The 12712-nt window shown below is 35.9% G+C and overlaps 1 protein-coding gene across 31 annotated transcripts in view; it reads right to left on the bottom strand.

Moving 5' to 3' along the window:
- The window catches only part of PKP4 (plakophilin 4), a 229254-nt gene that overhangs the window by 79098 nt on the left and 137444 nt on the right, over positions 1-12712 (bottom strand). For all 31 annotated transcript variants that reach the window (XM_077956234.1, XM_077956241.1, XM_077956215.1 and 28 more), the window contains 1 exon segment: positions 200-234. Coding sequence is in view for 19 of the 31 variants with exons in the window: in XM_077956215.1 (XP_077812341.1) it covers positions 200-234 (35 nt within the window). In the remaining 12 variants the exon portion in view is untranslated.

The raw sequence follows: 12712 nt of genomic DNA, 5'->3' as shown, positions 1-12712 counted from the left end.
ACAGTTGACATATACAAATTTACTCAATGATACTAAAAACTTAAGCATATTAAGAACTACTATTCCAAAGCAACATAGCTCAATATTGTCACTATTAAAGGCTTTGCTTGGCTTATTTCACCAAGAAATAGTAAATTAAGAGAGTAGGCTATGTAATTTGTGTTTATCAAACATAACTCTTATATAATAAAAAACATACCTGCTGCTCTCCAAGGAAATGACTTCTCAGTTGAGCTAAAGAAAAAGAAGGAAAAAATGAAACATTTATTTATTTTGTCACAAAATTTAGCTTGGGACCTGTTTTGCATATTAACATTTAATTTCCACATTAAATTATACAAAAGCATAAAAACCTTAAATACAATTTAAACTTATCTAAGCTAATTTTTAGATAGTATTTAAAATGGGAACAAAAATTGTTTCTATTTGGAAATTAAGGCAAATTATAAAATGACATAAAATTCTACTTGAAGACAAAACAGCACAACTGTATGATATTCACAGTACTTACATGATGTACTACAGTTTTTTGTGATAATATGAAAACTACATATGTATCATATATATGAAAAGGAACCAAAAAGGCTGTTAAACAGTTTATTTTACTTATTTTCAAAAGTGGCAATTAGAACAGAGACAAAACATATAACAGAGACAAAATTTACCGAGGCCACTTTTGATTGAATGTTGCCTTATAAAATTTAAAACACAGAACTTTATATCAAAAATATAAGGTCCTATAAGCCAGGATAAAGTGACAGCTATGTATTTTCCTTGGTTATTAGAGTGTGCATTTAAAAAATTTGTGCATAAAAACATATCACTGCCTCCCCGGTTGCCACCCCTCTTGCCCCAATCAATACAGGAAATCATGGTGTTATAGGGACAGTGCGGCAGAATGCAGGAACAAAATAATGGATTATTAAGCATTTATTAAATGCTAGATTAAGCATTTCACATATGATCTCCTTCATATTATTTATCACAATCTTGTGAACAGGTACATCCTCATTGTTATCTTACAGATAAAGAAACATATGCTGGTAATTCGAAGAGCTGGAACCACACCCAGGACAGTCAGATTCCAAACTCGCGCACCATATAACCGTGCTACCTGGCAGAACAGCTTGTGATCCCATTTTTGCATTAAACACATATAGACACATAGACAATATGACTAGAAGTCTAGAAAAGTAAAAACCAATGTGCTAGCAGTTATATCTATGAGTACAGCCATTATATATTTTTTTCTTTTTAATCATTTGTACTTTTTTTCCTTTTAAAAAACCAGAAAAAGGACATATATTCATGGTATTTTTTGAGTGCTTATTAAATTTATAGAAAAAGGAGTGTGACTCCGGGCTTAAGGAAACATTTTGCAAAACAAAGAACGTGGAGTAGGGGAAGAACAGCCCTTTTAGTGCTGTATTTCTAAGATTTTAAGTTCTTATTACCCCCTTGATACTTTCCCCAAGTCATTATGTGGTTATGAAACTTGCTGGTTGAAAACCCTAGATTCCATAGAAACTCCCTGAACTTCAATTTTGTGTGTGATTTGCCTTTTTTCCATCACAGGAGCAACAGTTCACATTCCAGGACCTTGTATGAGCTGCAAGCAGGGGGACATGTTCCCAGCAAGTGGAGTCAACCAGTTAATGCTAATCTCCTCCAGCGCTCTGTGATATTCCTTTATCTGAAATACCCTTAGCTGATTTCAAAGTAGACTGATAGGAAAAAGTGAAAACTTGGTCAAATATCAGGAATGAGACATTTGTCTTGCTCCTAAGGGTAGGCCATCACTGTCTTGAGACTCCAAAAGTGGTTTTGCACACTGAATTTCAATTTCTTCTCAATCTGTTTTTGTTATTTAATTGTATTATCTAAACTAGTTTTCTAAGCACTGAGATTGACATTACCCAACTGTGTTTCCTCAAAAGCATCATATTTTATGTCAACATTAAAACACATGGTAAATGAAACTGCCATCCAGAAATGTTTAGTATACCTCAAGTTTCTTGGGAATATTAAGGAAGTTTCATCTTCTGAGTTTGAAACTTATATAAACTTTAATGAAATATAAGACTTTTTATCCTCAAAATTGTAAGTCACAGAATATAATTTCAGATAATTGCTCAAATGGAGCAAGGGCTGTGGCTGTTTTGCTCATCTCTTTATACCAAGTGCCTAGCATTTGCCCAGCACACAGCAGATGCTTAATTAAATTGTGAAAAAATCAAGTTCTTTATTGTTTTGAAAGGTCAGGATTATATAAATTACCAGGTATTACCTAGTATAAGCAAGTCAACTTATTCTCCCTGAGTCTAGGTAGGAAGTTCCAGTAGCCTCGTTGTGTAGCAATCAAGCAGACAGCGTTTCTGCTGCTGAAAGAACCTTTGGTTACCAAAATATAATAGGTATTCCTAGGTGAAGGCAATGGGAAGCCTCGGTTAACATGAATATTCCCTTCTCTATTTAAGGTAGAATATATAAATCATTAGAAAAACAAGCTAATAAAGAAAATTAAAAATAAAAAGTTCCATGGTGTATTTTGAAGATCATGTATTCAGCCCAACTAATTTCACACTAACTTCTATAATTCTGAGAAATAACTGGTCATTACATGTTATTCGTAACAGCCTATTTTCTTTCTGAATTACTTCAAATGATTCTCAAATTGTTCACTACTTTGGGACTCAGGGATTGGACAACAAAACACATGGAATTTTGAAAGGCTGTTTTAAACCACCAAATGCAATTGTTCTAATAAACATGGGTTTATTAGAACCCATGTTTATTAGAACAATCACAGGCAGCTTCACGTTAGAAACATAGGCTTATTTCCTCCTTCTCTCCCTCCAACCATCTATTCCTAGAAACACTTCCCCAACTTTTACTGAATGCCTACAATGTGTCTGCAGGCACTGTGCCCACAAATGACTCCATCCCGGTTCCCTTTCACTTCTCTTCTGAAGATGCCAAGCAGCTTGCGTTCTAGGAGCTTCCACTGGAATGTGAAACACATTTTAAAATACATACAGGAACTGAGTCACCCATGATAACTTTGTTTCAATGGGAAGATATATTCATAATGTAATATGTTAATAACTTAATAATAATCATTTAGAATGAAATCCACTAATAACCTTGGGGCTGTCCGGTCAGATGGTGAACATCAATCAAAAGCAAATTTATTACCAAATTAACAATTCATTTTAATGCAAAAAATCAGTTTTGTTTATAGGAAGACAATGTGCCCTCATCATATTACATGAAAATATGTTGTAGATCACTATAAAATTCTACACACTCCTGAAATTAATTTTTTTCATTCAGATGCAAATGGAGGCAAAATATCTTTGTTGGACATTAATGGCTGTGCAATATCAACTTTGAAAACTCTCCTTATTTTGCTGTTTTCCATATTAGGACTCAGAAAATTACCTGCTCATAATCCCCTGCAGCCAGAGGCAGGCCAGTAAGTGAGAGTCCACAAGAAGCCACATGTGGAGATAGAGTGGTCCTGAGCATTTGTGGTGGATACAGTGGTGGCAGTAGGTACTGCTCCTGGAAACCCAGATTCAGATTCTGGCTCCCTGGCCTTCCTAGAGACTCCATGAGTTGACACCCAATAGCTCTTAAAAAGTTCCTTTTCTGCTTACATAAGCCAGAGAAGATTCTATTGTTTGCAACCAAAAATCCTGACTGATGTTATCCTAAAACTAACAAAGACAAACTAGCCCTCTGAAAAGGGCCCAAGACTCATAACTGCAGACTATTTCCAACTGCATACTGGATATATAACACAGATCAGATTCAACATATTGAAATTATTTCCCTCTAAACTGACTCCTGCTTAGTGATTCCCACCTAGTCACTGAAACTGAAGAGCAGGGAGTAATTTTACTGTTTGTTCTTCCCACTAGTGTGTAAGCTCCATGAGGGTATGGGAGTTGGCCTTGTTTACAGACAATGGCCAGAGCCTAAGGCAGTATCTGACACATGGCCATTACTCATTTTGAATTAATCTCTACTACCACTGACATAGTTCTGGTCTTTATCCTCTTTTGGCTGGGTCCTTCAGTCTCTCTCCTGACTGGTCTTACTTCTCATCCTGGCAGGCTCTCTTCTACGCTGCTACTACTGTGATTTTTTTCAAACACTCACCTCTGATGTCATTCTTCTGCTGCTAATGCACAGCAGATCCATACAGGATAAAATGCAAACATCTCAGATGGCACAGAAGGCCCTGCACCACCTGGCTCCTTCTAGTGTGCCCTTTCCCACACAAACCTACATTCGAAGCACTTCTAACTGCTTGCAGTTGCCTCACACACCATACTGTTTCACACTTTCACTGCTATTTTTAGGGCAGAACATGCAGGAATACAGCCTGAAAATTCTTTCAGAATTACTCAAATTCTAGAATGGCACATGCAGGTGCCATATAACTTGTTTATATATCCATGAAACAGAATGCTCTAAAGTTTACCTTCACTTTGTATCACCTTCTATAATAACAGGAATATTAAAAAAAAATGTTTTACTTAATTCTTCTGTCTGATGTGAGCAAGCCTGCTTTAGTGGATACCAGTAGGTAAACGCTAGGAGAAGGGACAGTAGAGAACTGGATGGAGCCACATGGTAATTCTGCCATGCCACTTCCCTTACCTTCTTTCAGGTCTAGGTAGGGCTCATTTTATCACAAGTATACACAAGCTACTGTTACCAGTCTCTTAGCAAGACATATTGAATTAGGACAAGATCCAAGGGTTACTCCTTTCTGAAAAAGAACCAGTTCTTAGCCTGAAATTAGAATATGGTCAAATTGCAAAATTTACTGCTTTATTTTAAAAAAATCAGGCTGGGCACGGTAGCTCACACCTATAATCCCACCACTCTGGGAGGCTAAGGTGGGAGGACTGCTTACCCCAGATGTTTGAGACCAGCTGGGGCAACAAAGTGAGACCCTATCTCTACAAAAAAGTTTAAAAAAAAATAGCCGGGCATGGTGACATGTGCCTGTAGTCTCAGCTACTTGGGAGGCTGAGGTGGGAAGATTGCTTGAGCCTGACAGCAAGGCTCAAGGCAAGCAAGGCTGCAGTGAGCTGTGATTGTGCCACTGCACTCCAGCCTGGGCAACAGAGACCCTGTTTCAAAAAAAATAAATAAATAAACAAAAATAATTGTGTCAAGAGATTTTACACATACATGTATATTTATATATCAATATAAATCATTAATAGCTGAAAAACCACAGTCAATAACAAATTAAATTTGACTCAGTATTAATTAGAAGGGATAACTCAAATTATCCTAGAAATTGTTTTATTTATGAATGGAGCATGGGTGTGTACCACTGTCTGGACTATGTACCATCTACAGCCTTCTCTCTGGTGACCACCCATCATCCTTCAAGAATTACCTGAGGAGAGTTGGTCACCTCCTCCTTTTTGTTGTGAAAGTACTCAATAATTTATCTGTATTTTTGCACTTTTCACAATGTAACCATAGTATTTGTTTACCTACCTGTTTCTACTACCAGACTGCAGCCTTCTTGAGAGTAAATACAGTATATTAATTCTACTTGCATCTAACCAGGAACTGGTGTTGAGTAGGATGCTTAAATAGATCATAGCTGATCTTAACTTTTTGGGTTGCTGTTTTAAAGACTAATGCTACATAATTTTAGAAACTGTTTCAATCATTCTGCAGAAGAGACCATTTCCTCCCGATTTGGGCTCTTTGTATCTCATAGAAAAGATGTTTATTGCATATATGCATACATCACATGGATTCATTCAACAAATATCCGTTGACCATTTATTGAGTGCCAGCCATTGTTAGAAGCCGGGAATACATGGTGAGAAGAGCATCCTACAAGAGAGGACTCTGATGTCAATGTCACAGGGTCCAGCACTATCCAGACTAAAGACATTCACATATCTATCACAAACAAGTGTGAAGCAACTTTTAAAAACAAAAACCAAGACCTAACTCTCCTTATACTCATCTATGAAAAGAAGGTCAACTGGTACTGGGAGCACCCAGGTAGTAATTTGAACATGAAGTCTCCAGTGAGACAGGTATGGAACAATATGAACTATACCCCATAGTCTAGACTGTACCTCGATTTCCACAGCTCACAAACTGTAAGCGGTTGGGAATAAGACAGTTTGGGAGACCACCAAAACAATATGCAACATGTGTAAGAAATCTGACATTTCTCCCCTCTGTCATGACAGATGATCTCTTTAATGGCTATTTAAACCATCTCAAATGAGTAGCATTACATGATCTACTTTCACTATCACACCATAGTTTTTTACAATATTACAATATTCTTTTCTTTTCTTTTTTTTTTTTTTTTTTTAGAGACAGGGTCTCATTTCATTGCCCAGGCTGGGATTACAGGCATGAGCCACTGTGCCTGGTACACAATATTCTCTAAATTATTCTTAAGTGTTCTTCTATTAAATAGAGGTAATTAATACATGAATCAGATGTGTATTAATCTTTACTATGAAAAATTTTTAAAAATACATTTGTACATTTTTGGCCTTTCCTTGATGTTTCACTCCTCAGTTTCCTCTCAGTTTTACTATTTTGAGCTCTGATTCTAAGTTCCACAAGTCTGTATTTCTGTAAATATTAATTCTTGAATTAGAGTTTAAAAACTCCCACATTTACAGATGAAATCTCAGTAGCTTCAGGACATAAGTTCCAAAATGCGTTTCTCTCTTTCTCCACCAATTCATTATTGTCTTACTTTAAATTTGTGATTTGCTCATTTTATAACTTATGTTTCATCTTTTCTTGTGCCATTGGTGGGCTTTATTTCTCCACTAATCAAAGTTACTCCATTAACAAACGTATAGGCTTTCCGGATTCTAAATCTATTGTGAGTTCTAGCTAAGTCTACTTTTTAGTCAATTCCAAGGTCTATTTCTAAGTTAAAAAAAAAAAAAAAAAGGGAAATTCATTTTGTGTTTTTATTTTTTGGCAATGAATTACCATTGTAATTACTTAACACCTTGTTATCCTCTAGGCATTACAAATTGCTTTTTAATGAATTACTCCAAAATCCTCCTAGTTAACGTGAACTGGGCTCCATAGTTCCCTGTTACTCTGTATTTCCCATTATGCATCTGGGATTTTTTTCCCCCTCCCCAAGGGAATATGGCAAAATAACTACTAATGATTCTCAAGTTTGTCTCTACTTAAGAATATCATAGGATAAATTTTAAACAAACTACCTTAACGAAGTAACACATTCTGTCAAACACTTAAATTTCTATATTGTCATTAATTATAATTAAATGCAATCTTCAATTATGATGAGGAGACAAGATTTTTATTTCTATCTAACATTGCTTTGGCTTCTGTTTTAATTAGTACATTTAAATCTTTGCTCAGTCTTTCTCTTAACGCATTTGTAAAATATTCCATTAGTTTCTTGTGAGTCCTTAGCTAGGTTAAATGCATTCTGTGCTTTAGCTTTCTTGAGTGCTCATGAATTTATGCTGAGAATGCCGCTTTCTGAATGTAGTTCCTGTGGAAGTCCCTGGTCTTATTAGGACCAGGCATTCACCTGTGGGCAGGTCTGATTTCTCCTTACCCTGACCCTCAACAAGAATGTCCATGAGCTCATTTTATACTTATAATCAGCAAGGTGAGAAGTAGGATCTAGAAGACTAAGATGGAATAAAGGGTTCTCTAATGCTATAACCTGTCTTCCGATGTTCTGAAAACTCATACCACCTACTAATAGGTAACTGTCAGGTTACAACCAGTTTTGTTTTTCCTGTTTGGGAAACAGGGTCTTTAGCTGTTGCTTTTAGTTAGATAAGGATTGCCCAGGAAATAAATTCTTTACACTAGAGACTTATGCTCATCTTAACATCAGAACAAATAGAGCAGTTACACAAAATTATCATGATTATTCTTCCCAAAACAAGTTTGGATAGCTCTTCATCATTGCACTAAGCTAGTTCAGTAAGGTGAAGACAGGAAGGTCAACACGTGAAGACAGTGAAGGTGAACTGCTTTGCCCAGCTCAAGGACGGGGGAGATGGAAGGCAAACAAATATCTCCACCACCACATTCACTACCACCTCGGAGGGGCTCTCAGGACCCTAGTTTGAAAAATCACGAATCCAGGCAGTGATGATTTCTTAGCAAAAATACTCTGAAAGCAATCCCCCTTAGTATTTAACTATATTTTTGAAACCCCTTCCAAATTTACTTAGTGTCTATTCACAATCAATCTCAATGAAAACAAAAACAAAACAAAACCTCTTCCTCCAAATTCCTGGTTTTTCACTGACCAAGTCTCTCTTTACCATACTGTCAGATCCTGGGCAATTCTCTGTTGGATGGAGACTGATTTCTTTCTTCCCAAGAAGGGGCCACTAATTAATTCTTCCTGGCTTTTCATCAGAATGGCTGTTAGTCCCCTCTCTTCCTAAGGCTATTCCCAATATCTCAGCAGCCAGGAAAAGTGAAAATGTGACAACAGGTCCCTAACTGTAGTTTAGTTACTTTTATGTGTTATGACCTTGCCCCTGAAAATGGTACATGCCTATAGTTTGAACTAAGCAAGGCATAACAAATGAGACAGGGCAAAGGGCTTCTTTTCATAATTATTTATATGATCCGAGGGCGATATTGAGGTTACAGAAAAGCAAGAGCACTTGAATTAAAAACGACACCCTTCATGTAGGCTACAGCTGTTCCTGACCCACCATCCACAGGACATGAGGCTTGAGCTGCCTTCCACTAGCGAGGCTCTGCATCAGTCCATCTCCACTCCAAACCCAATCACTGCTGTGACCAACAGAATGAACAAACGAGATGGCTACAGGAAGGCAGACCTGATGCCTCATGGAAGGCAGGAAAGCTCAAGGGCCTAGAGTCAGACTCATATCTCCCTCAGTGACACTTTACCTGAAAAACTTGGCTATGCTCAGAATATGCTTTTACAATTTTAGTCTTTAAAAAATCATGAGCAACAGGGACAGCAAAATGTGGAATAAAAGTCCAGTCTTGGTTTACACTGGATGCTAGCAAGTTTGAGTAAAATACATGCCCAGATACTGTGGTGAACATGTTTGGTCTTATTCATGGTCCTATTTTGTTTTCATACTTGTTTTCTCAGTTCTTCGTTCTACTTTTCCTTTGTGCTACTCTACTATATATTTTTGGACCCCTATAACAGCTGTCTAAAATGCATTCCAGAGAAAGGTAAGATTTAAATAAATAATATCATGACCAGCCTCCTGAAGGGAAAATTGCTTATTTGATGCAGAGCAAAAACATGAAAGGAACAGGAAATACAATTCAAGTAACCTTCATAGGGACTAGAGGTGAACAAATTTCAGAAGATGTTAAATATTCTTTGACAAAAGCATTTTGTGTTAGTGCTTTGAATCTATGAATAAAAGATTCAGAAGACCATATGGGAAAGGGAAGATCAAAAAGGATGTAGTACTAGACAAAAAATGAGACAAACAGTTCCCTCTAGTATCCCTATAAATTATACAGGAAACATGACTTCTGTTTATGCCCATCCCACAACAGGTGTTCCAACTAGTCAAAGTAGAAATCAGAATAGGAAGGTTTTCTAATATTTCAAATGACATTTGAAAGAATGAAAGCAACTGAGATGAAAAGAGTAAAATGGCTAAACACAACAACAGACTCTCTTCCTAAATATCCTGCCACAAACCTAGGATCCTATTTGGGCAAAGGGTTGGCCTTGAACCAGATGGGCTACTGGGAACTGTGTCCATGGTCTACAAAATGCTGTGGCCTCCCTCATTTCTATTCTTCTAAAACCTTCCAAAGTTGAAGAAATAGAAAGGAAATTTTAAAAAATTTAAAATAAAGAAGAAAGGGCATATAAACATACTATTTTCTGCTAGAATTGCATAAAAGTATCTACATCTTATACTTGTAAATAAAGCAGATGCTGGTAAAGAGCAAGAAAAGGGCCCTGTTTTTCTATTTGTTCTACATGAGACTGGGCACAGCATTAACATGGGACTAAGCTGTGGCAGTCTGTAGTAAGAGACAAGCTGGGATACAAAACCCTTGAAATTCATAATTACAAAGAGTTTTATTTGATGCATACAATTTAATTTTGTACATTATTTCCTATTTTAGGTGCTTTGAAAAGCCTATGTAAAAATTTACTTAAAAGGAATTTTAAGCCGAAATTTGTAATTAAACACTTATACCTCCAATCACTTACACAGAGAGTTCTTTGCTACTCATGTAAAGGTACTGTCAAATCTGGTGTGTGTCTAAAGAATGATACTCTCTAGCTACTGATTATCTGGAGTAAAGATTTTTAATTTTTATAAACAGTAAAGTTCCTTAAATTGCCAAAAAAATTAATCATCAGTGTGAAAAGAGAAAGCATAATATACTTGTTAAATTTCTGCTTTGCTTTTTGACAAAGAAAGGTTTCTCTCTGTGACAGCATTTTCAGCTCCTGATTCATGGACAAGCAACATGAATAGCTGTTTTAGTGCAGAAAGAGGAATGAATTCACACGTGGGACAGTCCACAGACCCAGGATTATTAATAACTAACCTGGAAGAAGAGTGGACCCATAAGGAAACAGACAATATTCTACATAGTAGATACTATGTTTCTATGTAGTAAAACATCTGGATCCTAGAAAAGTGGTTCTAGAAAGGTTTAAATACCTCTGAAAACTCTCATGGATCCCTAATTTGTCCCACATCCCCTTACCCACCACTCTGGTTTCCTACTCTTCTCTATTTATCACCCACATGTTCCTAACTACTGCTGTAGGGGAATGAAGCAGAAAAAAGCCTAACAGGATGAATAAGGAGGAATGATGATAATGACAATGGAGGGACAGGGTAAAGTCTCTTAAAACAGCATTCTTGATAAACAGTGCGGATCCATAAACACTGATCAGGAGTTGAACAAGTAACCTTCAAGGCAAACAGAAAAGGTAAGTGGTTGGTCAAGACTGCCTTAAATTTCTAGCTTTAATGTCGAGGCTTCTTTTGAGAAACATGAATCCAAAAAGAAATGCCAATTTACAACAGACCAGAGGAGAGGTTGACTAACTTTATCTTTCTTTCCCTCTTTTTTCTCCCTGTCCCATTCATTGCCATGAGTGAACATCATTGATAGGAAAGGCATTACATGGTATGTGGAGCGTATTATGTAAATTTATAATGTCTACATTGTAAAAGTTAGAGCTAATAAATGGTGTTTGTTTAAATATTCAACAAGTTTATCACTCAGATTGTAAGACATATAACCATACTAATTCTAAAAACATTAAAATTATGGTTAATTTTTAAAATGCAATTTGAGTCAGAAAATTAAGATCTGAATCACCTAACATTTTAAAAACTGCTATGCAACATTTAAAATATATACAATAAAAAACAGTATAACAAACACTCTGTATTTATTATCCAGCTTCAACAAGAAAGTGAACATGTGGTCAAACTTATTTCATTGACATCTTTATTCTACATTATATTCTCTACATTACTGGATTGTTTTGAAGCAAACTCAAGACATCTTATTACTTCAGTAATACTTTAAATGTATCTTGAAATATAGATACTTTAAAAAAGAACATAATCACAATAATATTATCACACCAAAAATTAACAGTAAAATTCTTAGTATCAAGTATCTAGTCAGTATTCATATTCCCTGTTTCAATTTAAAAACAGTTGGGTGGTTTAAATCAGGACCAAAACAAGGTCCATATGTTACATTTGGTTGCTACGTCTCTAAAAATCTTTTGATATATAGTTTTACCTCCCCCTCTCTTCTTTTTCCTATTTGAAATAATTTCATTTGCTCTGTAGGATTTTAGCCTGGTTCTAATGAATATAACATTCATTCAGCACAGTATCAACTGACATGTTCCTCTGTCTCCTGTATTCCCCATAAACTGGTATTAATATCTAGATGCTTAAATAATTTTAGGGCAAGAACATGTCATGGGCGACATTACATACTTCTCATTGCATCATATCAGGTGACTAAGATTTCTGGTTGTCTCCCTTTTTGCGATATTAACATAAGATAGATCAGTGCGTTCACATCCTGTCAGCCCAATCCATTCACTGTAAAATTTCCCACTACCTTTCCAGCTGATGATTTTAGTAGCCATTGGTGGTCACTGGTTTGTAACTATTTTGTTAGTGGTTGCTAAGTTCAATTGAGTTAACTTCTAAACTTATTCTGCTTAAACTACTTCATACAATAATATAATTTCTCCCTTTGTTTTATGTTCATAAGAAATATGATATAATACTATTTCAGTTGTCACTTATAAATGTCTTTACTGAAAAGTATTTTGCTAATGTTGTTCAGAAAACAGATATAATTCCGCATTTTGTGCTCTGTAAATATTAGTTCTTATATTATGGTTGATAATTTTACTTGAATTTTCTCTGTGGCTGAAATAGCTCTCTTATTGATAATGTAACTCAATCTGGGAAGTAGATCAATCTTTAATTGACTTGGACTGAAGCAAAGACTATGCATCATAGGATCCTAAAATAACTGGCTATTCTTTTTCTCCCCCTCCCCCCAAAAAAAAGTCTAGAAGAAATACACAACACACACACACACACACACAACTTAAGACATTCCTCTTTAGATTATATGCAGTCTACTAATGCAAACCAAACATTTGACAGTGATTAAA

This window comes from Macaca mulatta, chromosome 12 (genome assembly GCF_049350105.2).
Source record: "Macaca mulatta isolate MMU2019108-1 chromosome 12, T2T-MMU8v2.0, whole genome shotgun sequence".
NCBI classification, from domain to species: Eukaryota; Metazoa; Chordata; class Mammalia; order Primates; family Cercopithecidae; genus Macaca; species Macaca mulatta.
The sequence above is the reverse complement of the archived record's forward strand: the minus strand, read 5'-3'. Positions and strand labels throughout refer to the sequence as shown.